Source organism: Euprymna scolopes, chromosome 29, assembly GCF_053919585.1.
Source record: "Euprymna scolopes isolate OS-2025 chromosome 29, ASM5391958v1, whole genome shotgun sequence".
Taxonomy (NCBI): domain Eukaryota; kingdom Metazoa; phylum Mollusca; class Cephalopoda; order Sepiida; family Sepiolidae; genus Euprymna; species Euprymna scolopes.
The window spans coordinates 77,086,750-77,112,973 of NC_136510.1; the positions used below are offsets into that span (position 1 = coordinate 77,086,750).

The 26,224-nt window shown below is 34.8% G+C and overlaps 1 protein-coding gene across 2 annotated transcripts in view; it reads left to right on the forward strand.

Annotated features, from left to right (window-relative positions):
* The window catches only part of LOC145252730 (uncharacterized), a 113,343-nt gene that overhangs the window by 69,587 nt on the left and 17,532 nt on the right, over nucleotides 1-26,224 (forward strand). For both annotated transcript variants that reach the window (XM_080112586.1, XM_080112585.1), the window contains exons 5-9: nucleotides 1,314-1,562; nucleotides 5,196-5,380; nucleotides 12,249-12,332; nucleotides 16,687-16,838; nucleotides 18,821-18,915. In XM_080112586.1, the coding sequence (XP_079968712.1) occupies nucleotides 1,314-1,562; nucleotides 5,196-5,380; nucleotides 12,249-12,332; nucleotides 16,687-16,838; nucleotides 18,821-18,915 (765 nt within the window). The remainder of the gene's footprint in view (nucleotides 1-1,313; nucleotides 1,563-5,195; nucleotides 5,381-12,248; nucleotides 12,333-16,686; nucleotides 16,839-18,820; nucleotides 18,916-26,224) is intronic.

Consider the following 26,224-nt stretch of genomic DNA (forward strand, 5'->3'; position numbering starts at 1 on the left):
ACTGACATGCAGAAGTTCAAGTGTAACGTGAACCGACATCTTGCTGCCCAAATCCCAACATAGTGCCCCAGCAGTTGCTGCCCCTGATAGTAGCCCCCTACACCAAAGTGGCAATGTGCCTTGTTTGGGGTGAAAATGTAATTTAAAAAAAAAAAAAAAAAAAAAAAGCAGGTATCTATCTACTGGATAGATAGAAGAATCCCACCATTTTTCCAGTGACCTTGGCAATGGATTTAATGTACATGTTCCATTTTAGATCAGGAGTAAAGGTCAAACCCAGAAGCTTGTCAAAACATAGAACCTCCCCAAGACGAGAGCCATTCATTTCAATTGATGCCAGATGGGGATCAGAGTGCTGATGATGTAAAGATAGAAGCTTGGTTTTAGTTGCATTAAAAGTAACCAGCCACTTTTTTCCCCCGTTGTATCACATGCTCAAGATCATAGGAAAGAGAATCAGAGAGAAGTTGGTCGTTTACGGCCTTTGATGTGCTGCCATAGATGGTAGTGTCGTTAGCATAAATGTCTTTTCATGATCTAAGGATGCGTTTTGGGAGATCATTGATGATCAGGAAGAGAGTTAGACCCAGGATGGACCCCTGAGGGACTCCAGCATTAATATTATGAGCTTCTGATTTCTGCCCATCAACCACTACTCTTATGAACCTATCAGGGAGAAATGATTTAATAATTGAGAAGACATTTCCAGCTATACTATAGCTGGAGATCTTGTGAAGTACACCGTTATGCCATACCCTCTCAAATGCATTTGAGCAATTGCCCTAGAAAGGAAGCCTCCGTTGAGAGATTCACTAATCTTATGAGATATAACCATTAGCTTATCTGCTGTAGATCTAGCAGAACGGAAACCATATTGCATGTCACTAAGAAATTTATTTTTGCCGAGGTGGTTGACTACTTCTCTACTTAACACAGATTCCAGCAACTTATTCATGATGCACAGGAGACTTATTGGTCTGTACTGGGAAGGAAATGAGCGATCACCTGAATTTTTAAATACGGGGCATACTGATGAGGCTCTCATTCCATCAGCCATGACTGGGTAGAAATCCTAAGTAATTTGTGATTTTATTCTAAGTATTGCCTACACTAAGAATTGAACCTTCAACCTCTAGAAAAGTGTCACAACTAATTTTACCAAATACTTCACTCGTTATATCACAATTCTTAGTAAAAATAACACTCAAAATGAGAACAGTAGTCCAAATAATATGTAAGAGTTATTTTATATATAATAAAAAGTACTTGAGCTCGTTTTTTAATAATAAATAAGTTTATATTTTACATTACAGGTTGCTCCAAAACCCATCGCAAATCAAGGTAGTACACCAACAGTCCAACGTATCATTCTGCCAGCCACCTCCTCTTCTAACTCTACATCTTCAGGTCCGTCGTCAACACTTACACAGATCCGGCCATCTTTGTCGGGGACAGGCTCTACTGGTACAACCCTGATACAACTTCCGCCTGGCACAACAATCTTCTCTGCTGGTAATAATGCACCAAGATGTGCACTGGTTCCTGCTATGTGTATTACGCAGGTATGTATGAGCTTGCATATCTTTCTGTTTTGAAAATCTGTCATAATTGTAATTCGTGCTGTTACCTTTATAGTTATTGTTCTGGATAAATTTGACACATTTTGGAAAGGAAAGAATAATTGACGTATTATCAAAAATCAAAGTTTGTCACATTGAGGATCTTTTGCTGAATACAGCTCATATGAAGAATACATTCTGAGTCTCTATGGCCTCTAGGCAGAACCTGAACCTTGAGCATATATTCTTTATAGTGTGCTTTGAGAGATGCCTGAATACCAGTTTGATCCTAGCAATCAGCTTGTCCATTGTGTTGCAGGCAGTATGGTTGGTGTCTTTCTGAATTATGTTCAATACATCATAAGCTATAGAATTGCAATCAAAGTTGCTGGAGGCTGATGTTGGGATTGAAAGTTCTCAAATGGCCACTTCTGGAGTGTGATACGAAGATGTGTCCTGCTACTACACATATGACCTACTCAAAGCCATTTTTACCACCCGGCACTTGACAATAGTTATATGACCATAGTTATATTGAATCCGAATCTCTTTTTTGCAGCATTATGTGACCTTTACTGTTAACACACTCAAAGGCCATCATAGTTTAAGAGAACTTTTCTGATTTTTTTTTTTTTCAATTTTCTTATCACATTCACCCACTATCTCATACATTCAAACCAAGAGATCTTTTTAAGATTCTAACTATCCCTTTATGCGTGATTGTTTGTATCAATTAGTTTACCAGGTATATTTGCCAGGTAGTTTAAAAAAAAATTTTTTTTCATGAGTCCAGTTGCTCCTATAATTACTGCAGTAATGGATCTTCCTAAAATACCAGTTACTTTTTATATTGTACATAAGACCTTGGTATTTCATTATCTTTTTACTTTTAGCCCTGTTTAACATGCGATCATTGGGGACACTAACTTCTAAGGTTGCTTCTTTCTCTCCTCCTTGTTCTATATGTTAAATTTAATAACATGCAAGCCTTGTGTGGACTGAAGGTTAGCCACCTGTTCTGCATGTTATACACCTAGTCATGCCTGGCTTCACTGGATGTTTATTGTAGAGTTCTTGCCTTTCATAAAAAGTTCTCTTGGCACTGAACTGAATAATTTGACCCTTATGGCTTTCGTAACCTTTTTTATAGTTGCAATTTTAACACCAATTTGTCTTACCAAAATCTGCATTATATCTGGATCTTGTCTTACTTTTTTTCAAGCTTCTTAATGAATTCTGTTATCTGATCACAGTCAGAATGCCTGTTGTGATCCTTCCTGTCAGTGGAGCATTAGAATACACTATCTGTTGCACTTTACCATTATTCAATACTTTAATTGGTTCTGAAATAAAAATAATAATTACAGGATGGAACAATACGAGAGGCGTTCAATAAGTAATTCCCCTGACCCACTTCCAGTTGTCTGATCTAGCTGAAATTTTGCATATGCAATGGTTTATATCTCTACGGGTTATGTGACAAATTACAGCTCTGAACTAATTGTGGTTTCTGTTTTACAGGTGTTTGAACTGAGTCAGAGGTGAAATGGAGCCTGTTGAATGTTGAGCAGTGATCTGTTTTTTGTATTTGAAAGGACGCACACCACAGGAGACTTTTGATGAAATGAAAGAAACTTATGGTGATAATGCCCCATCATATGACCTTGTAAAACGCTGGCATCGTGAATTCAAACATGGTCGGAAGTCTGTGGAAACAGCTCCCGGATCTGGCCCCCCCCCCTTCTGCCATTGATGAGGCATCTGTCCGTCAAGTTGAGGCTGCCATTTTGGAAGATCGGCGCACTACTATTTGCCAAATAGCCCAAGATGTCAAGATTAGTACAGGGTCTGTGGAAACTATCATTCATGACCATTTGCATATGCATAAGGTGTCTGACAGATGGATTCCCAGGTTGCTCACACCATTCCAAAAGTGAGAACGCGTTGAGTGCTCGAGGATGAATTTGGAGATGTGCCAAGAAGATGAGTCAAAGTTTTTCAAAAGACTGATTACAGAGGATGAAACCTGGGTCCATCCCTATGATCCAGAGACCAAAGCCCAGTCAATGCAGTGGAAGCATTTGGACTCACCACCTCCAAAGAAGGCAAGGGTGCAGCCCTCCGCTGGCAAGGTCATGCTCACAGTCTTTTGGAACCAGAACGGAGTAGTAATGACAGATTTCCTGGCAAAGGGTACCACAATTACAGGAGCCTATTATGCTTCACTTTTGAGGAAATTAAGGGAAGCTATCAAAATCAAGAGGCAGGGCAAGATCAGCAAAGGTACCCTCCTCCTGCAGGACAACACTCCGGTCCACAACTCGCATGTTGCCAGATCAGAAGCACAGACGTGTGGTTATGAAATCCTCTCCCATCCTCCCTACTCTCTTGACCTTGCACCCTCTGACTTTCACCTCTTCCCAGCCATGAAGTTGTTTTTGAAAAAAAAGCATTTCCCAGATGATGCAGCCTTGATTTCTGAAGTCACGTCATGGTTGGAGGACCAACCTGGGGTGTTCTACAAAAACGGTCTACAGAGCTGCATCAAACGATGAGAGAAATGCATAACTCTGGGTGGTTCCTATATAGAGAAAGACTAATAACTGTGCCAAGTTTCGTTGCTCTACTACTATGGGAAGTGGATCAGGGGCATTACATTACCCTCGTAAGTATCGCCCTAAAGAAAACGACACTACAGCTTTAATTTATGACTTTTATTGAAAAAAATCAATTCAGATAACTTGATTACATAATAGAGATGACATCTATTCAATGGCAGCCTCAATACGGGTCCAGAACTGGGAGCATGCCTTTTCTACAAGCACCGGCAGGAGCTCAGTGGATGGCGGTGATCAGGCTGGCTTTGATATTGTAGGAGGTCATGCTGATGATGTTCTCAATTTATGACCAAATGAAGTAGTCAAGTGAGTTCAGGTCTGGGGAGGTGAGGGGAGTGCAATAAGAGAAGGGTACAAAGTCGTAGCATTCCTTCTGAAGCGAAGCTGTTACCACACCCAGAGTCTGCCAGCAGCCACCTGATTGCGTCAGGGGATCACCACACTCTTCAGCACATTCAGATGTACTTTGGTGTTGACTTTCAAGCCGACTCCGAAGATGTGAGGTGGCATGATGTGGCCCTCACTTGAAACCATACCAAAGTCAATAACCGTGGCTGGAAACTTTGTTTTCGTCATCCTGGGCACATCCCTGTTATTTGTGGCAGTTCAGTGATGCATTTTGAGGGTGCTGGCAATGGTTTTGTTGTCATAACTTGGATTAGTAGAGAGCATGAGTTGTACAGTGGCGCATCTCTGATCTTGCTCAAATATTGTGTCACTTTCAGACATTATAGAAGGTTTCTATCACTTGAGATTTATACACAACTGGCCAACTAGTAGATGGTCTGCAAGAAAAAAAAAGAAAACTGCTTTTCATCAAATGGAAATGGAATCATGTTGTTTTTTTTCTATAGCGACAATTTTAGCGTTCCACCCTGTATTAACTTTGATCCTACTAAAGATCCCAAATATTCCCTACAAATATTTATTAATATAACTACACTGGATAACTCTGATTGTTTCCATTTGCCAACCCTGATACCTGATTTTGATTGCAAAATATATTTTGTCATTTCAGTTGCAACAACAGCAGCAGCAGCAACAACAACAACAGCAGCAGCAACAGCAGCAGCAACAACAGCAGCAGCTGAATGCTAAACCACAACCTGTTCTGAATGCTCAAATAAAGTCAGAGTTCATCCCGATTGCTAGTAATGATCCCGTGGTAACAGCCAATACCTTAGCTAGGAATGCTTTGAATGGGTAAGTGCTGATTTTTAAATTTAAAAAAACAAAAAAAAACAATCTATAAAATTATGTTGGGTGGATTTTAAAAGTTGAACCTACATAGCATTTAAACTGATGAATTAAACTTTTTATTCTGATTAGGTAACTTTGAATCGTCCTTGTTGTATCATGTTATTCGTTATTACTGTTATTCTATGTTAGTACTATTTATATATTAAAAAATACTTCATCCAATCCAACATTTTTTTTTTTTTTTTTAATATGAAGAAATTCTTGGAGTCACCATAAAAGAAAAATCGTTTGTTGTCCAGAATTCTCTCTATATTAAAAAAATAAAAATGAAGAACAATCTGTCGTGAGGTTAAATACCAGGTTGGGAAACTGGCGCAGTCTATCCTTCTCTCGAGGATAGATGAGCTTCTCTTAAGCTGTGGGAGGCAACCCATCTAGTGGTGGCGTCACGATAAAAAATACCCTTGATAGCCCTGGCAAAGCATCAAACATTCAGCTACGGACAAGATTTGCATTACACTACAAAGTCATGTAGTGACTTCAATCTCGGCTGCGGCCGCATGTTCTGTGATTTTTTTATATACGTATCTGTAATAAAACAAAAATAGATCAAGTAGAAAATCATTTTTAAGTGATTAATAGGAATTTGTAAACATTGTACCTATTTACAATGCCTCCCCACGGGACAGAGTTAGACACTAGAGTCGTTTTTTAACGTGGAGAAAAGGTACAAAAATAAAAATTGTCTCAGTCGTGAATGATTTCTCCTCCACTGAAAGAGAACGAGAAATGGAAGTGCCGCACCCGAAGAACAGATGGTATTTATTTGCTCCCCCACCGAGCAAATTAGGCACAAGGCCGATTTTTAATGTGAGGAGTGAAGGGAGGGGGAAGGGAAAAAGGAGACCAGCTCCCGAAAGGTGGGAAATGGGAGCTGGTTAAAGGTCAGGCATGTGGGGTTGCCCCCACATCTGGTCTTTGCTAGTCATAGCTAGTCATAGCTTGCAGTATCTGCCGGAACAGATACTACACTTTGATCTTGGCCAAAAGGCCAAGTAATAAAAAATTGATGTAAACATTGTAACATAAATGTAAAATTGATGTAAACATTGTAACAAAAATGTAAACATTGTAACATAAATCTAGTAAATATGAATTATTGTTATCTCCCTTGGTATCTTGATTTATTTTTTAAATGGCAAGCAAGACACTAACTTTTCAGATACTCATGAAATGAGATTTTCTTATTTAGAAATAAAATTACTTGATCAGTTTAGGCAATTATTAAAAAATATATTTTCATTTCGTCACAGTTATATACATCATACAGTTTTCTTTATTTTTGTTTTTTTATATAAAGGGAATTTTGACAAGACAAAAAACCAGCTAAGGGAACTAACTCTTATTCTTCTAGTAAGAGTTATTGTTCCTTACGTTTTTTTTGTTTTTCATTCAAGGTTTACTAACATTTACATTTTCTCATTCGAAGGTTTATATTACTTACATTGATCAGACTTTTCTCATCTTGCGTGTTATTAGAACATTATATATTCACACACATTACAGCTCCTTATACAATTCCAACTTGTGTGAGAGCTCTTTCTGCCTACAGAGTGAAGGCTTAAACATCGTTACACTCAACTCAAAGCCAGTATTGGCCAGAGGTTTGGACATGGGTATCCCTCCACCTCGCATTGATAAGGTGAATATTTTTGCCGAATTTGTAGGTGCTACATTCTCAGCTCAAACACCATGAGCCAAGGTCAAATGAGGATGCCCTCTACATGAAGGCAAAGTTAGCTGACCTCACATACAGTTTTGCCAATTCTTCTATCAACACAAATGAATTTGTATGGAACAAGATTCAATATCAGGCCGCCAAACATTTAAAGTCTAATAGGGATATTTATATCACTAAACCGGACAAGGGTGTGGTCATTCACAATAGCAATGATTATACCCAGAAAATGCTAGATATTCTCAATGATAGTACAAAATGTAAGAAGCTAGGTGACACTTCAAAGGACAACACTTTGAGTATTGAAGTAAAACTTCAAAAGCCTTTTCTTTGGTTACATAAAAGTAAATTTATCAGCAAGGACACTTATGAAAGGATCCGACCCGTAGGTTCGCAGCGACCACGGATGTATGAGCTACCCAAGATCCATAAGGATGGTGTCCCCTTAAGGCCCATTTTATCTATCATTAGATCAGCTCAACATGAACTTGCAAAGTGGCTGGCCGAAATCCTGGGATCTGTGCTGAACAAATTGTCAAGTAATTGTATTGCCATGCGTGAACGTGAATGCAGTCTGCAAACTAATTTCCTTTGTTCCTTTGATGTTACTAGCCTATTTACGAATGTTCCACTCGATGAAAAGATTCAAATATGTGCCGATATGTTGTATCGTAGCACACTAATCCCTCCTGCTTTTCCATAGAAGATTTTTCTGGAACTTATGGAACTGGCCACTAAGTTGGTCAGTTTCAGCTTCAACAATGAAATGTACCAGCAGGTGAATGGGGTGGCAATGGGTGGTCCTCTGGGTGCTGTCCTAGCTAATATCTTCCTAGGTTTCCAGGAATCTGTTATTTCCGGCATTTGAATAATCTCCACCCAGCTTTAAAATTCATCATGGAGGAGGAACATAATGACTCTCTTTCCTTCTTGGATGTTTTGGTAGAAAGTACAGATAATAATTTCTCTACCACAATATACAGGAAACCGATTTTCACAGGCCCGTATATAAGTTGGGACTCTTTTGCCCCTGTGAGTAGGAAAATCAGCTTGATTAAAACGTTGGTTCACCGTGCGCTTATGATTTGCATGGCCAGCAAATTAGAAGCTGAACTGAAAAAGATAACAGATATACTCAATAAGAATGGTTTTCCTGAGTATATTATTGCCAAGTTTATTCAGAAAAAACTTGCGCAATCAAACACTGACATTTTCTTCGGGCCACCTAAATGTCCGGTATGTTCAAAGCTCCCTTTCATTGGCGCTATCAGTAAAGGTTTCTCTGATAGGATCAGATCTGTGGTGTCCCACTGTTACTATGCGGTGTACCCCCGTGTGGTATTTGGTACCAAGAAGGCTTTCCCTGCTTTTCAGAAAGATGTTCTACCCACACCAGACAAAAGTTTAGTAATCTATGAATTAAAATGTCAGTGCAGTGCTGACTATGTGGGTCGAACTCTTCAACGCCTGGGGGTCAGACTGGCCCAGCGTATACCTGCACGATTTCGGAATCTGTATGTTTATTAAGAACATATCGATGAGCAGCATTTAAGGAATATGCCTGGACACTTACTTAGCACATTCAGGCACTCACCGATTCATGAGTCGGTGATCAGGCAACATTTGCTTGATAATTAAATGTGTGAAGATGCCTATTCGGATGGTCTTTTTTGTATCGTGCACAGGGCTCGCTCCAAACATTTACTAAATATTTTAGAGGCTTTGTGTGTAATGATGCGTAAGCCTTCACTCTGTAGGCAGAAAGAGTTCTCACATAAGTTGGAATTGTTTAAGGAGTTGTAATGTGTGTATGTGTATGTGTATATATATATATATATATATATATATATATATATATATACTAGCATTTCAGCCCGGGGTTGCCCAGGTGTTTTGAGGTGTATGTTGAGCAAAAAAAAAAAAAAGTGGTCAATTTTTTTAAATTTGACCCCTATTATAAACCCCCTTAACCCTTATGATTTTGGGCTCAAATCAAGTTATTAAGTTAGATCCATATCCAAGGAACCTATATCTAAAATTTCAAATGTTTAGAACCAAAATTGTCAAAGTTTGGTAGAGTTCTGAAAGGTCAAATCGTTGAACTTTAACCCCTTAACAACCAAATTTCTGGCCAAAAATTGATCACAAAATTTTTCCCAAATCTCAGTATCCTGTATATCAAATTTCGAGTCTGTAGACTTAAAATTGACAGAGTTATTGTGTAGGGAAATGTACAGACACACACACAGACATGTTCACTTTTATAGATATATAGGATTGTTGTTTTTCTTATATTGTGAATGTGTATATTGAATTATCTGCCTACATTCAATCGATATCTGCTTAGGTTTTGGGTGTTACTATTTTTTTTTTTTTTTTTTTTTTTTAACCCTGATATTAATTTTGTTTTTTCTTGTCTAATTTTCCATTTCCCCACACCACGTTAAAGACCCCCCTTCCCCAAAAAACTACTTATTATTTTTTTAAACAATATTTACCCTTTTTTTTTCTTAATCGTAACTGCCAACGTTTTCTCTTGACAATATATATCGATTGAAAGACGTCTCGAGGTTTATTTTAGGTCCCTTATTTTTGGAATTGCTAATTTATAAATATATAAATTTACTCTTAAATCGTTTTTATTAACGAATTGTTGCTTTCCCCTTAATGAATTATTTGTTTCCCAGCTCGGCATGTCTCCGGATATCTTGTTCAAAGATATCTTTTTATATATATATATATATATATATATATATATATATATATATATACACCTTTTGTGTGTGTTTGTTTTTTTATAATCTGTTTTTTTTTGTTTTTTTTTTATTCTTCCCTAAATTTACTAACATAAAATCTTTGAAAATTTTGCAGGTAAATTTAGCTGTTCAAGAATAAATTTTATATTTTATAATAATTTTAACATTTTTTTAAAAATCTTATTTATCATGGCTTCCCATTCAACATTTATCTGCTTGTGAAACTGACGTTAAACCGAAAATGATGATGAATAAAAGCCATTTTAGTATTAATTACTATTAAAAGAATTAATTGCATTATTATGTTTTTGTTTTTTTTAAGTTTTAGTTAAAACATTAAAATAGCATTGTATTTATTTTTTGAAGAAATTTCTTTCAAAGACCTTGATCAGAGAAGAATGTCAAATATGTAGTCTGTTTTCTTTCTGTGAAACTTCATTTAATTTTCAGGACCACAGTACTTTCTTCCATGAACGCAGTAGAATTTACAAGTTTCTGTGCCAGTGTGATTCTGAATATGTATCTTGCAAAGGCTTATGAACAAAATTTGACAGTACATGATCACAAATATGACAACATAAGAGTAACTGTTTCTTGGTCAACATTTAATCATTCATCCCTCTAAAGCGTCCGGTTTTGATGGTGGCCATTTAGAAATCTGGTGCTACCAGATCAGGCTGTCTAAAGATATTGGCTTCCTGACTTAAATGCAACAAACATTGATGTTATTTTTTTTTTTATTTCATTTTGCAAAACTCGGTCATGTTCTGCAAAGTTAACAATTTTCCTCTACAAAACAAACATCCTTTAATAAATATTTCAAGATATAAAGAACTTGAAGCATAAAAACTTTTATCCAAAATGACTGAATTCAACATTAAATAACCCGAAAAAGGTTGATATGCCGAAGAAAAAAAAATTAACTGAACCAAACTATACCAGAACCTTTGGGAATAGCAGACACTGTAAGCAAACACTTTATTCAAGTGTATTAATGAGTATCAGCTTGCTGGGAAGATAAACTGATGGGACTGGACTCCTGTCACTGTAATGATTCATACACTCCGTCTTTGACATGTATTGCTTACAACATATCCACCTCTCTGACCAAATCCTAAACTGCACCATTAAAGGAAAGATACAACACCACCGGTGTGATATTATCAGTGCCCCCCCCCCTCCAAAGTGTTGAGAAGTGGGGGAGAAAGAGGAAAAGAAGTCTGAGCAAAGTGAAGAAGTGGCTACCAGAGTAGAAAAAGACAGCTGAAATAATATTGTTAAGCAAGGTGGGACAGTTATTTTAGGACAAAGAACTGAACAGGGGATCAGTCAATATATTTTAGAGTTAGTGTGTGGCTAGTTTTTAGGTATGGCTGTGAGTTTTACGACAGCTTTACGACATTTGGAAATGTCTGTGGATTTTATGGCAATCAGTTTTATGAGAATTGAGGCTGTGATTGTTTACAACGGTCAAAATTGACGTCAGTTGCAAGTTGGATTTTGTCGAAGATAGATTGTGCATGCTCCTAGATGGCTGCCAATGTGAGAGACAATGACATGGGCATAAGAAGAGAAGACGAAAGAAGTCCACGGTCCACAACGTAGGGATCAGTGAATTGTCGAGTGAGAGGTGACGTAGTCTTACACTGGCATCGTGGAAACTTCTGAAAAGAAGACTTTGTTGATTTAAATACATTCTTTGACCTGTTGAGGAGGAATTTATTTGCAAATTGGTGGCTGGAGTAAATGCAAATTGGTAGCTAACTGAAGATATGGATTAAAACGTTGAAAACAGAGTTGATGGGTGGATCACTTGTTTTTGATATTTACCACTGGAATTATGAATGGTTGAAGTATGCCGAGGAGTCAGCTGTCAATCGACGTGGGTTTGACGCATGATATGGTGAACTGATTTGGAGCCGGCTCTACACACCTTAGATGAATGCTGTTATAAGATGATTAGTATTATAAGATCAGGGATAAATACTGAACCTAAAACCCTTTCAGGCCGAGAAAGCGGTTACAACTCTTTTTATGAAAATGGAAATCATTCTTTTTCTTTGAGGCTATTTAAACTTTTAATATTTCTCTTTTCTATTTTTTTTATTTTCTTTCACATTTACAGTGTTTCCACAGCCGTTAAAGATGGTGCACTAAAAATAAATTATTGGGTTCCATGCTTATAAATCTTTTTGTCTTTGGAATTATTATTGATTATCAGACATTCCTTCTTCTCTATGATGAAAGGTTAATGATAATTACTATAGAAGATAAATATAAAAATGTTATCATTGTTTAACATTTTTTTAAATGTAGCAATAATTACTTTTAAGTTTTTAACTATTACATTTTATGCTTACTATTTGTTTTTATGTAGTACTACTACGACCACTACTATTGAAGCAACTGGTGCCAGGCCCAGGAAACCATGTAATTGTACAAAATCCCAGTGCTTAAAGCTGTAAGTATAGAATATTAAAATTTTAAAGTTTTTATTTCATTTATTATTTTTAAAATGATTGTTATTTATCAGTTTGATTTTGGACAATTTATTTTTTTACATTGGCTGTTTCTATGTTTACAAAATTATAACATGACCGTACTGTCTCAGAGATGGATGTACGCTTCGTGAGAACGTGTGGCATCCTTGAAAGTCAGATAAGCTATTGACAATAAAACTCTGAGGCATGTTATATTTTAGACATGAGTTTATTTATAATCGAAAAAAGGTAAAATTGAAAAAAATAACAAAGTTTCAGAAATATGAAAATACAAAATGGAAATGGATGGAGACGAGAGGTTTACCTAAAGAGTCATAGATTTAATAAAACTACAGAATAGAAAATATTTTGAGCATAAAATTTTTTATAGCAGCAACTGAGTTCAAAAATTCAAAGGACACGAGTCCAACTGGTGAAGATGTATAAGTTTATTTCTGCATAAAACAAGCACACATTTCTTCAACGTGAAAACAAACACAAGTGTACTCCTAAATATTTTGAAAGGGAGGAAAAGCATCATAAAGGTGAAATATCAGAATGATTATTTGAATCAGATGAATTTAGAGAACTTATGTATTTACCTCATTTTGCATTGCTAGTGACCCACGAAACAATGTCAGTCTCACATACTGATTGATTTGAAAAAAGTTGGATTCATGCCAGGCAGTGTTCAGAACGAAAGTTCCTCCCGCACCCTCAGGAAGCTGGCGGTGCAAGAGCAAAAGTTCATTGTGAAAACCTACACTTGCCAAAATGCAAACACCTACATTCATAAAAGTAATGCTAGAAAGAAAAACAAATCCAAATTATGTTAGGTGGTAACTGAGATATGATCGGGTATATAGAGGTTCACGTGTGACGAAAAGCAAAGTTTGTTAGATAAAGGAAATAATACTAAAATCTACTCAAAATACAATTGCGAATTATTTGGGATTTCTACCATGTCATGGCTGACAGAACAAGAACATGCTACCCCTGTGATTAAATAAAAAGGTTCCATTCAAAATTCTGTAAAGACCCCCCCCCCCCCCCCCCCAAGTTCAACAAAAAGATTCCAGAGTTCGACAAAATACACCTGAAGATGGTTGGAGGTTACATTATATCCAATCTTCCATCATACCCAAGTGTAGTAAATCATTTGACCATTTAAGTAACCCACACATCACAGGTGTCACTAAGATGACCCCATTATGGGAGTCTTACCATTATGCTGAGGTGCACTTGACATATTCTACGGCCCCTTCTGACAGGGTGTAATAATTTTTACTTTTAGTTTCATTTGAAAAGAAAAATGCATCTCAAGTTATATATTTTTGCCAACAGTGATGGAATAGAAAACAGATAATTTTAAAAATTTTGATAGTAAAATATATATATATATATATATATATATTAAAGTATTTGTATTGAACTACATGCAGTTCAAAATGGCAGTTCAAAGAAAAAGAAAACTTATGGACATGTATCATTTGAACAAAATGTTATGCGAATATAACACTAAAGATGATAACAGTATTCCAAATAATATGAATTATTAATTCTCATCTAAAAAATTCAGAAAGTAAAGAATAGTCTTAGCACGATTCATTTCTATTTCTAGACAATGCTCAAAATGTCAGAATATTTAAAGAGGTAGAAAACTGCACTATAAATGTTGTGAAGAAGACAACTACATTGATTAATTTGAAGTTTGTTGTTGGTACATTTTATTTTTATTAAAATTCTACTCACATATTTTGTTTTTGTTTTTTTAAATTTAAAAAGAATTTTTCTCCTTTGAAGATTGTAACACTGGGTATGGGGCAGCCAAACCAGCTGCCAACTTTGCCCTGCTTTTTATTGAAACCAACCAAGAGCTCTTTTTAGTATCTTTGTTGTTCCCTTAAGTGCATTTGTCTGTAGTGTGTGTGTGCGTGCGTATGTTGCGAAAAGAGGCAAAAGTGAAAGGATGAATACAAAATCAAATGTACATGACTAAATTGTTAAAATATTTTCTTTTCTGAATTAAAAAAAACAAAGAATTTAAATCCCCGAGTTATACAAGAAGAATCATTGCTTTTTTTTATTTTTTATTGAACTACATGCAAAAATATGGCAGTTCAAAGTAAAATAGCAGGATATAATTGTAAATGAAAAATATTAATGTAAACCAAAATTACGAAGAAAAAAAAAACATGTAAAATGTTAATAAAAAATAAAATTTTTAATATTTGTCATTTACAAACTGTGAATGGCATTCACAACAAACCATAGATTATCTCCATTTTAATATGAAGAATCTTGAAGATTTATGTATGATCAATTGTCCTTTACGGTTGCGAATGTTAGACAATATAACAAAGGCGGCTGAAAGTTGTTTGGAGGCAACGGAGATATGGTTTTTAAAGAGAATTCTACAGAAGACAAATAAAGAAGTAAGGCAGAGTACAGCCGATCACTACTCTATGCCAGACAGTTAAAGTTCTTTGGCCATTTAATGTGGGTGGGCGAATGGACGGACGGATGGATGGATGGCTTGGAAAAAAGCTTGATGTTAAAAGAAATTGCCATAAAAGAAGCAGAGGAAGAAAATAAATAAAATTCATTGATAATCTCAACAGGATCACTGGAAACACGACTATAGATCTCATTAAAAAGACCAAATTCAGAGGGGATTGGAGAGTCATGATCATCGAAGTTTGCAATAACATACTTGAAGAATAAGACACCACTTGTTTTGTGGTTCAGAGTTTCTTGATTCTGAATAGTTAATTTTATTTTTTTATTAAAATTCTACTCAACGATTTTCTATAGTTTTTGGTGTACACTAATATTTTTGACTGATAAATAAGTATATGCATAAGTTTTCTTTGTCTTTTATTTTGAACTGCCATATTTCGCATGTAGCTCGATACAAATAAATACCCTAATATATATCTATGTATTACTTTAAAAAGTTTTTAAATCTGTTTTATGTTCCATCACTCTGTCGGCAAAAATATATAACTTGAGATGCATTTTTCCTTTTCAAATGAAACTAAAAGCAAAAATTATTACACCTTGTCAGCAAGGGCTGTAGAATATGCCAAATGCACCTCAGCATAATGGTAAGACTCCCGTGATGTCTGGGTTACCTAAATGGTCAAATGATTTGCTACATTTAGGTAAGGTGGAAGGTTGGAGAAACATGATCTAACATGTCGTAGCAAAAAAAAAAAAAAAAAAATTAGTTAATAAAATCTTGAATAATAGTGCTTAATAAGTTACATAATAAATCTTGAATAATAGTGTTACATAATAATCACTATCATAAATGATCTTTACACAAATCATTAATTCTTCAGAAATACAAAAATACCCATAACTTTGCTTCCCGGAAACTGATCAACTCAAACAATTCTTTCTCAGTAAAAGTTTTTAAAATATTAAATCGTGACGGTGTAATAACTGTATTTTCTGGCAGTGTCATAGTGGACATTGCATAGTAGACATCTATCATGCAGTGTGTCTTTGGCTAGCAAAGCCTATTTCTCTCCAGGTCAAGCTGTCCAATAGAATCGTAAACAATTTTATTGTACTTCATTGCATGTATAGACAGTGGTTAAGTGGATGGTGATGTGAACTGAAAAACTGGTTGTATCAAGTTTGAATCTATTTGGTTCCACTTTCATTAATGGATGTTGTCAACCTTAGCGTGGTCTCTCTTGTCAGAATACCAACATCAGAATGAAGCCGGTCAACCAACTTGTACCATGCTGACTCATACTACTTTATTTTTACTCATAATGCCTGAATTGTGTCATAACATGTTTTTTTAGACATTCGCCAAAGATGCCATGAGGTGGGATAGAACCTGCAAATGACAAGTAGAATGCAATTTTTTTTTTTTTTTTTTTGAGCTCTGGGCTCAAAAATCAACAGATTAGATCATTCCTGTAATGACCTGTTTCCTGTTGATTGCGGTGTGATGCTGGTTCTCTGCGGTTTTAAGGGGTCCACCCTCTCAGGCTTTGTCTTTGTTTGAGAAGAGGTTAGTTTATTATTAATCGACTGAGGCGTCCTGCTAGAAATGCTGATGGGACTGTACAGACATATTTTGCAGAGTCATAAGACTTCTCTGAAACACTAACTTTTTCAATCCCATTTTCCGACCCTAGTGTCATGGTTCTTATGGAGGGGAGATAATTAAATACCGACAGTAGAATGCAAACATTCTCACAGCTTGGTCATGTTTGCTGACTATTACTATATTTAATAATGATTTCTGTTTACTTTTTCACCTTCATTTAGATATTTAATAATAAAATATAATTTCTGTTTATTTTTCACATTCAGATATTGTGATTGTTTTGCCAATGGAGAATTCTGCCATGATTGCAATTGCACAAACTGTGCGAATAATTTGGAACATGAAGAAGAACGGTCTCGTGCCATTAAAGCCTGTCTAGATCGGAATCCTATGGCATTCCATCCGAAAATTGGTAAAGGTGAGTAGAGTGACACATATCTGGAATAATTTTAATATCAACAATTCTTCAATCATTTTTAGTCGAACATTTGTCTGGAAATAATCTTACTGCTGTTATGCAGGTTTACAAAACATTTGCGGGGATGAGAATTCGCCATTTTTAAAAATCAAAATTGCCTATTTTTTCTTATCCAGAAAAAGCAAATTTATGGTTCTCTTTTTCTCTTTTAACCTCTATATCTCTAATTTTCTCTTTCTTTCTCTTCCTTCTCATTTCCTTGTTTTCCTTTTCCCTCGAATGAAAGTTCTCTCTGAAAACTGAAAATATTAATTTTTACCCTGAAAGCTAAGACTTCAAACAATTCATGAAGGAGCTAGGGGAGTTAGCTGACTTGTTTCATCCAAAAATGCCCCCCACACATACATATGCACTCAGTGCTATTCTCTTAGTTTTGACTTTCTTTGTCTAACTAGGAAAACTAAGCTCCCTGTAAAAAAATTGATCTCTTGACTCAATTAATTTAATGATTTATTTTATTGTGGATTTGCTCATTGTTTGGGTTCTTGTCCAAAATTCCCTCTTATATTAAAAAAAAATGAAAATAAAGAAAAACTTGTATTATGTGCATAACCGTGATAAAATAAAAAATATCATATTCCAAAAATCATGTAAATTGATCTAGTAGTTTTATTTTTATAAAGAAAATCATTTTTAAGCCATTAATGGGAATTTGTAGACATTAACAACATAAATCTAATAAATATGAATTATTCTTAAGTTCCTTGTTTAGTTTTTCTTTTTATTCTTTTAATGGCAAGCAAGAGAGTCACTCTTAGGATGCTCATAAAATTTGATTTTTTTATTAAAAATAAAACTACTTCATCAATTTACATGATATTTGAAATATGACATTTTTGTTTCATTAATTTTTTTTTTTTATATAAGAGCAAGTCTGAACAAGATTTTTTTGTTTACAAAGATTAATATTTCGCTAATGCAAAATTAAAAAAAAAAAAATATTTTTAATGTATTTTTACTATTTACCAATAGTATATCATCATCTAACTTTTAATTGTTTTTGTTTTTTTGCTCCTCTCTTTACAAGGAGCAGATTATGAAATTGATTCCCATTTTAGCATTTTTTTTGTCTTTAGTTACTTGTAACTCTGATTTGTCTTTGGTTATTTGTATCTGAGTCATGTTATCAAGTTGTGATGGGGAGGGAGGTATGATCATAGATGTCACAGGACACTAGTCGTATTTGGTACTGTGTGGTTACAATATTAAACCATGCAAAATCAGTGATATAGAAGGGATATTACAAGAGTTAAGTCCCCTATTCTTTTTTTTTTTTTTTTTTTTTTTTTAGGTAAAAAAAATTGAGCTAGGACAACTGGAGTGGTGTCATTAAAACAAGTGATCTTTTGTGCTCCAGAATTTATTTTTCTATATAGTCACTACAGTTCTTAATGCACTTTTGCCAGGAATTCAGTGATGCATCTCTGCTTCTGATTCATGTTCATGATAGAGGGTTGCTTTCTTTGAGTCTCACATTTTCAATATCTGCTACAGAGATATGAAAGTTTCAGTTAATGAATGCATAAGTTCAGTCATCATAACAATGCAATTTGATCCATTTGGCCTGAATAAAAAAAATAGGAGGCATTACTTTTGGAATTCTCCCTCATATATATATATATATATATATATATATATATATATATATATATATATTCTCATTGGAACCACACAACCATCACTTTATTTATTTATATATACTCCTATAAATTTGGGTTTTGACAAATAATCATTACTGATGTAAATCAATCTGATATGTTATTTAAGAACATTTTTTTTTAGAGTTAAAAAAAAACCCAAAAAACTTTTTTACAGCCAAATATGTCAACTTCATATACTAAAAATATATATATTAAATTATTTATAAAAATATAACTATTTTTAGCCATTTTCTTTTTTTACTTTTTTCTTCCATTTATCAGGTAAAGGTAAAGATGGTGATAGTGACAGGCGACATAATAAAGGTTGTAACTGTAAACGGTCAGGCTGCTTGAAAAATTATTGTGAATGCTATGAGGTGAGTGAAGACATCTTACAAGTTTTATAACATTTTCTCTCAATGTTAGCTGTTAATCAGTAAAATGCTGTTTGTTGTTGTAAGTGAATTTTTTTTTTTTTTTTTTACAAGGTGATCACCACTTATCAAGGCCCGGAAGCCACAGATATATATTTTACTGTTTTCCTGATGCTTTTATGTCATTCAATGTTTGAAAACAAAGTAATGTAATAAGAATCATAAAATTATAAAATTCATAAGGTATTAAATGCTATTGACCAAAACAAAAAGAGCAAATTAAAATTTATAATAACGATGAATTAGTACTCTTCATTTTATTACATCTGACATAACGTCTCATGCTAACATTTTTCTCAGAAAATCGCCTCTCTTTAATTTTTTAAATCTTCTTTTCCCGTTTAAGTTTTCTTTTTTCTTTCTTTTTATTTCACTTTTTTCTTTTTTTCCTTTTCTTTTTTCCTTTGTTTTGCTCTTTATTTTCTTTGCATTGCTCTTTATTTAATTATTTTTTTTTTTTCATTGATTTTTTTCTGTCCTGTTTTTTTTTTTTTTTCATTTTTTTATGTAACGTCATAATTTATTTTATCACTAGCATGGGTACCGATGTTGCCTGGATATTAATCATTTTTATCATGGGCAACGTCAATACCCCCACAACAATTTCAAAAATAAAAGAACGGATAAAAATATGTAAATGTAATCACCCAAAAAAAGAAGTACCTGATATCCTCTCTACCATATATTTCGGCAGAAGGGATGCAAAGAGAGAAGCTATTCTTCGGATATTGAGCACTTTTTGTCCTGTGCGCTGCTCACTCCCCCCAAATAAATGAATCAAAACAACTTTTGTTTCAATACATATAGCAGCAAGTGCCTGAGCAACCACCAAAAAAAAAAAAAAAAAAAATGAGCTGCATAGGCAGACTCGAACCTGAAACGCAAAAGAAGGGAAAAGGTAATTTGTAAACGATTTTGTACCATGATGACTTATGACGCTATGACCCAGAAAAAATAACATTTATAAACATTGTGTGTGACTTGCGAAAAGTTTAAGAACAAAATGAAATTCCTTTCACTGGCTTTTTAAAAAAATTTTTGTTTTTGTAAAGGCACTTTTTTCACTGACTTTTTTTTTGTAAATATAGGAAATTTTTTTTTTTTTTTTTTTTTTTTTTTTTTTTGGAGCGTGGTGGTGGGGGGTTGTTTCTGAAAGTGGTTTAAGTTTCAATTCCCGAAATGGTCAAAGATTCTGTAAAGCAGTTTCAAGACTAATAAAAACAAACAAATGAAATCCTTTCAGTTTATTCGTAAGTGCTTTTTTTTTTTTTTTTTTTTTTTTTTTTTGAATATTTAAAAAAAAAAAAAAAGCAAAACATTTTTCTGTCTACACAGAATTATTTTTTCACTCTAGAAACTTATTTAGATTAGCAAATTATTTTATTTGGTAAAGATAGCAATACACATGAAAAAATTGAAATAGCTTGAAATATTTCAATATTGGTATGCATAGAAAGAGCTTGATGAGCTAAGAAAGAATCTTTTTAAATTTTTAAAATCTGATTAAAATTAAGGAAGTTATGGCTATTTTTGTGCCTCACACGTTTGGATATTTTTCCCTCTTTAAGACCATATGCGTTTCGTCACATTTTTTACACTACTTTTTCAGTAAAAATGTCATATCTTTGTTAAAACACAAGACTAAGAAATGAAATTTACCATATAAGTGTATTTTTGTACAAGGAATCAGAATATGCAACTGAAAATCTCCCAAAGTTTATGGTTTCCAAATAATCTGCAGTAAATGTGCATAAATATGCAGCAATTCCTTAAAAATGGCATGTATCCATAAACAGAAAAGAAGTTGGAGAACTCAAAGTTGAATTGTAATGTGCTTTATGTACAAAAAACTTAAATCTAAACATAAGGCCATTTAAAAATGAATATATTGCAATATTTCTTTGGTATTATTGTAGATTAACACCTTCTGTTTAACCCCACTCAACTCCTTCTGACCACCCCTCCAAAATGTGATTCTACCTTTTTAGGAAATTATGTATAAAATGCCATGAAAAACTTTAATGAAAGATAAACAAATTATTTTAGAATTGAATGTAAAATAATTTCCTATTACAGGTCATTCTAGCATTTTAGGGCAGTTAACTGTTTTTTTTTTATGGGAAAATATGCATGCTTTTTTTTTTTTTTTTAAGATGATTATGTGTAGTTTTAAGAGGGTTTCTATGCAATGAGAATATGGGGAGGGTTGCCATTCGGACTTTGAATTAATTGTAGGGCTAAGGAAAATTATGTGTGAACATACTGAAAACTTGACAGAGACAAAGCTAACAAAAACAATATTAGAGGGGGGAGCGGTTAGTTTCACAAAAATTTAATGTAAAATAATTCATCATTTCCTGGCCGTTCTAGCATTTTAGGACAGTTAACCAATTTATTTTTATGTGTATTTTTCTTTAAGGAAGGATCTATTTTTTGTTTGTTTGTTTTAGATGCTTGTATGTGGCTTACAGAGGTATTTTGTTGGGGGGGGGCTTGCCACTCGAACTTAGTGTTATTGTTAGGGTTAAAGAGTGTTTTAGGAGGAGACTTGCCACACATAATTTGTATTAGAGGTGAAGTTAAGAGCTTTTTTTCAAAAAGAGCGTTCAAAAATTTGTTGATTTCTATTTTCGAGGTTGAAGGTGTTAATTCCATAGGCCGTTTATACTACGCTGGAGCAGGTTGTAAAAATATCTTTCGCTTAATAAGTAGAAAAAAAATAACGAAATAAAAAGCTTTTTAGGGAATTTCCCTAATAAAATAAAATAACACAATTCTATGAACAATGACAAACAACTTCTTCAACTTAACAAGGGAAAGGTTTATTTGCAAAGCGTACTGAAGGAAGAAAGTAGAGTCGGGTCTCCACTGCCTTACGAGGTAGTTACAACCCGCTGCTGTCGTCAATACCTTTAGTAGGAGCAGCGAAGAGAACAGGCGTCTAGCACCGACGAAGGCTGGTAGCGTAAGAGAGAGTTTTCTTCTGGGACCGGAAGCTGTCTGGTCCCTAGGGGTCAATTTGTATTCGTGCGCAAGTCCTCAGATTGGACAGTCTAGCGCCTCATCACTCACTCAGAGGAAGCGAATGCGCGAGAAGAAAAGGGGTCCATTTGTGTCTGCTACATAACCCCCTGCTTAGGCTGAAAGCCGACAGAGAGAAAGGTAGCATAACAAATAGCAGAAAGAAAAATACAATAAGAAATGTCCGTCTCTTTAGGTTATTTTCTTGCAGAAAAAAAATGTTCTTACTTTTCTGTGAAAAGTTGGAATATTTGCAGAAAACGTTCTGCTCTAAAAAGGAGAGAAGAAAAAATGTTCTTTTTCAACAGAAATACACTGTTTTGCAAAGTCTCTTCGGCCAATGTACCCGTCGACCACTACGTGTAGTGGTCACATAATTGTTCTCACGTGGAACATTTACCTCAGGTGTATGATTATGCTGTGTGTATGTTGGAGGAATGTGTGGCTCAGGTGTTAATGTGTCCAGAAAGGCTCTTTTTACCCTATCTACCGATACTGTCTCTTTTTTACCACTAATGTCTAGGATAAAAGTTTTATCAGTGCGTGAAAGCACGCGATAAGGGCCAGTGTAAGGTGGAGTTAGGGGGGCTTTTACTGCGTCCTTTCTAAGGAACACGTGAGTCCATGTCGCTATGTCCTTCGGAACCAAAGATTTAATGGTCTGTTCCCTAGGGTGCATCGGCGGTAGCTTACTGAGATAAGCTCGTAGTCTGTTGACATATAGAGCTGTGTCAGTTGATATATCCTCTATCGGGGTCAGCATCTGACCTGGCAACGATAGAGGTGCTCCATAGACCAGTTCGGCTGCGGAATATCCCAGGTCCTCCTTGATTGATGCCCGACAGCCAAGAAGGATGACCGGTATGTACTCGCTCCATCGCTGTTGATCAGGGTAAGCGCGTAATGCAGCTTTCAATTGGCGATGGAAGCGTTCTATCATCCCATTTGAAGCAGGGTGATAGCTTGTTGTCCGAATGCGAGTGATCCCGAGGATCTTGGACAGTTCCCGGAATTGGACCCCTTTTCTTCTCGCGCATTCGCTTCCTCTGAGTGAGTGATGAGGCGCTAGACTGTCCAATCTGAGGACTTGCGCACGAATACAAATTGACCCCTAGGGACCAGACAGCTTCCGGTCCCAGAAGAAAACTCTCTCTTACGCTACCAGCCTTCGTCGGTGCTAGACGCCTGTTCTCTTCGCTGCTCCTACTAAAGGTATTGACGACAGCAGCGGGTTGTAACTACCTCGTAAGGCAGTGGAGACCCGACTCTACTTTCTTCCTTCAGTACGCTTTGCAAATAAACCTTTCCCTTGTTAAGTTGAAGAAGTTGTTTGTCATTGTTCATAGAATTGTGTTCCCTTTTCTTCTCGCGCATTCGCTTCCTCTGAGTGAGTGATGAGGCGCTAGACTGTCCAATCTGAGGACTTGCGCACGAATACAAATTGACCCCTAGGGACCAGACAGCTTCCGGTCCCAGAAGAAAACTCTCTCTTACGCTACCAGCCTTCGTCGGTGCTAGACGCCTGTTCTCTTCGCTGCTCCTACTAAAGGTATTGACGACAGCAGCGGGTTGTAACTACCTCGTAAGGCAGTGGAGACCCGACTCTACTTTCTTCCTTCAGTACGCTTTGCAAATAAACCTTTCCCTTGTTAAGTTGAAGAAGTTGTTTGTCATTGTTCATAGAATTGTGTTATCACGTCGGGGTCACCATTTTTAGGGAATTTCCCTAATAAAATAAAATAACACAATTCTATGAACAATGACAAACAACTTCTTCAACTTAACAAGGGAAAGGTTTATTTGCAAAGCGTACTGAAGGAAGAAAGTAGAGTCGGGTCTTCACTGCCTTACGAGGTAGTTACAACCCGCTGCTGTCGTCAATACCTTTAGTAGGAGCAGCGAAGAGAACAGGCGTCTAGCACCGACGAAGGCTGGTAGCGTAAGAGAGAGTTTTCTTCTGGGACCGGAAGCTGTCTGGTCCCTAGGGGTCAATTTGTATTCGTGCGCAAGTCCTCAGATTGGACAGTCTAGCGCCTCATCACTCACTCAGAGGAAGCGAATGCGCGAGAAGAAAAGGGGTCCATTTGTGTCTGCTACAGCTTCCTAATTGTAGTTTGATGTGTTTTCTAACTGCTTTTAAAATTTCAAGAATATTGATATAGATTTTGAGGGTTTGTATTACTATACACATAGATTCAAAAAAGTTGTCAAAAAAACAAATATATAACAAATAAATGTTATCAAAAGCAAGTTACTTTTCTACCTAACTGGATAATTTTTTAGTGTTTTTATTTAATGTAACATGTTTATTCAGCTTGAAAACAGTGTTTACCGATGTTTTGGAAAATTTAAAATGGCGCCCGACTCTCTTGAAACGGTAAGTTTGGGGAAAAGAGTTAAAAATAAAAAAGTAAACAAAATACTGCTAGAAACTCGCTCAATATATGTTACCGTGACATAGGCTGACATATATTCTGTGAGTTTTTAACAGTATTTTGTATAGTTTTTTTTTTTTTTTTAACTCCTTTTCTCAAACTTACCGTGTCAAAGAGAGTCGGGCCGGGCGCCATTTTTAATTTTCTACGGTAAACACTGTAATTTTTTCGAGCTGAATAAACATGTTACATTGAATAAAAACACAAAAAATATATCCAGTTTGGTAGAAAAGTAACTTATCTTGCCTTTGATAACATTTATTTGTTATATATTTGTTTTTTGACAACTTTTTCGAATCTATGTATAAACGAGATTTTGATACTTATTTTGATTTTGAAAAAAAAACATTTGTGGCTGTTCGCAGTAAAACATTGTTTTAATTCGCTGTTCAAAACTAATTTAAAGAATAAAAGTGGATGCAAGCTATATATCTACAAAAGTTTATTTTGTTTTTATAACCATGTTTTTAAATTTGACGAGATTTGTGAGAAATTGCAACAGATTTATAATGCCGAATTGGTTAGGATTGTTGTTATTATATATTCTGAAAACCGAATAGTTCTAAACTAATGTTATTCTGATAACAAAATAGCTCTAATTAAACATAAGAACATTTATATTCATATTTTCATGTTTTTCTTAATTCGTTCTTGAATAAAAATTAAAGAACGCGTGTTTGTTTACAACTGTGCTATGGCTGATTCTACAGGCTGGAGCTGCTGCTGCTGCTGCTGCTTAAACTTCATTTGACCAAATTCGATAATTAGAAACAATTTTTTTTTCGGGTAGGTCCTTTTAAATTATCAATTACTGCGGTCCTACTCAACATAAAACAATACTTTTAATTGATAAAGATAGTAAAAAGATTGATTTACTTACTCCTGGGTGTCCGAAGAATTTTTTTTTCAAAATGTTCAATACTCGTCATATTAAAGTCTTATTTTTAACACGACAAAAAAAGAAATGGTCAAAAATATTTCGGACACTTGACAGTATTAAGATTAACACCTCTTCTAATTGGTTCCCAAATTTCATGACGAAATTCTTCATACAATCACGGTACGGACCTTTAGAAAACAGGGGGGGTCATTACAAAACCTTACCGAAAACGCCATTTTATGACGTTCACATTTTTATCACTTTATTTGCTTAAAACTCTTAAAATATATAATGTACATTCATATTTATTAATTCATTTGAAAGTATATTCATTTCCGAACAAAACAGTAGTAATTTGAAGACTTGAAGTGCTTTGGTTTAAAAAATATGGCTATTTTAGTAGAACTACCTTGAAATCTGTGATTATCCAAAGCGTTTTTTCGTCCGTGTGTATTACTAGTAAAGAGTTTTATTTTTTTCTTCTGTTTCGAAGTTTCCAGGGGAAATAACTCTAGACCAGCCTCTAAAAAAAAAAAATCAATGCCAGAAATAATAATTCCAAATAGATTAAATATATTATTAATATAATTGTTATTTAAAGTTCATTAAATGACAATCTTAAATAGGATACTTAAAACAATTCTCTTGTTATAAACCGTAATTAACATACAGCTATTTAGTAAAATTGATTTTCCTTAATGTAATATGCAAATGTGGTTACTTCTTATTTTGTATATTTTGCAATATATATTGTGTGCAGAAATAAATGTAATAGTCAAGTAAATGACCTTTTGTATATATTAATCAAATTGTTAACAAACAAACAAACAGGAATACAAATTTATATATAGATGCCTTTAAAGAAATGAGAAACATTTCTACAAAACCATGCTTATACTTTTTTATTATCAATTTT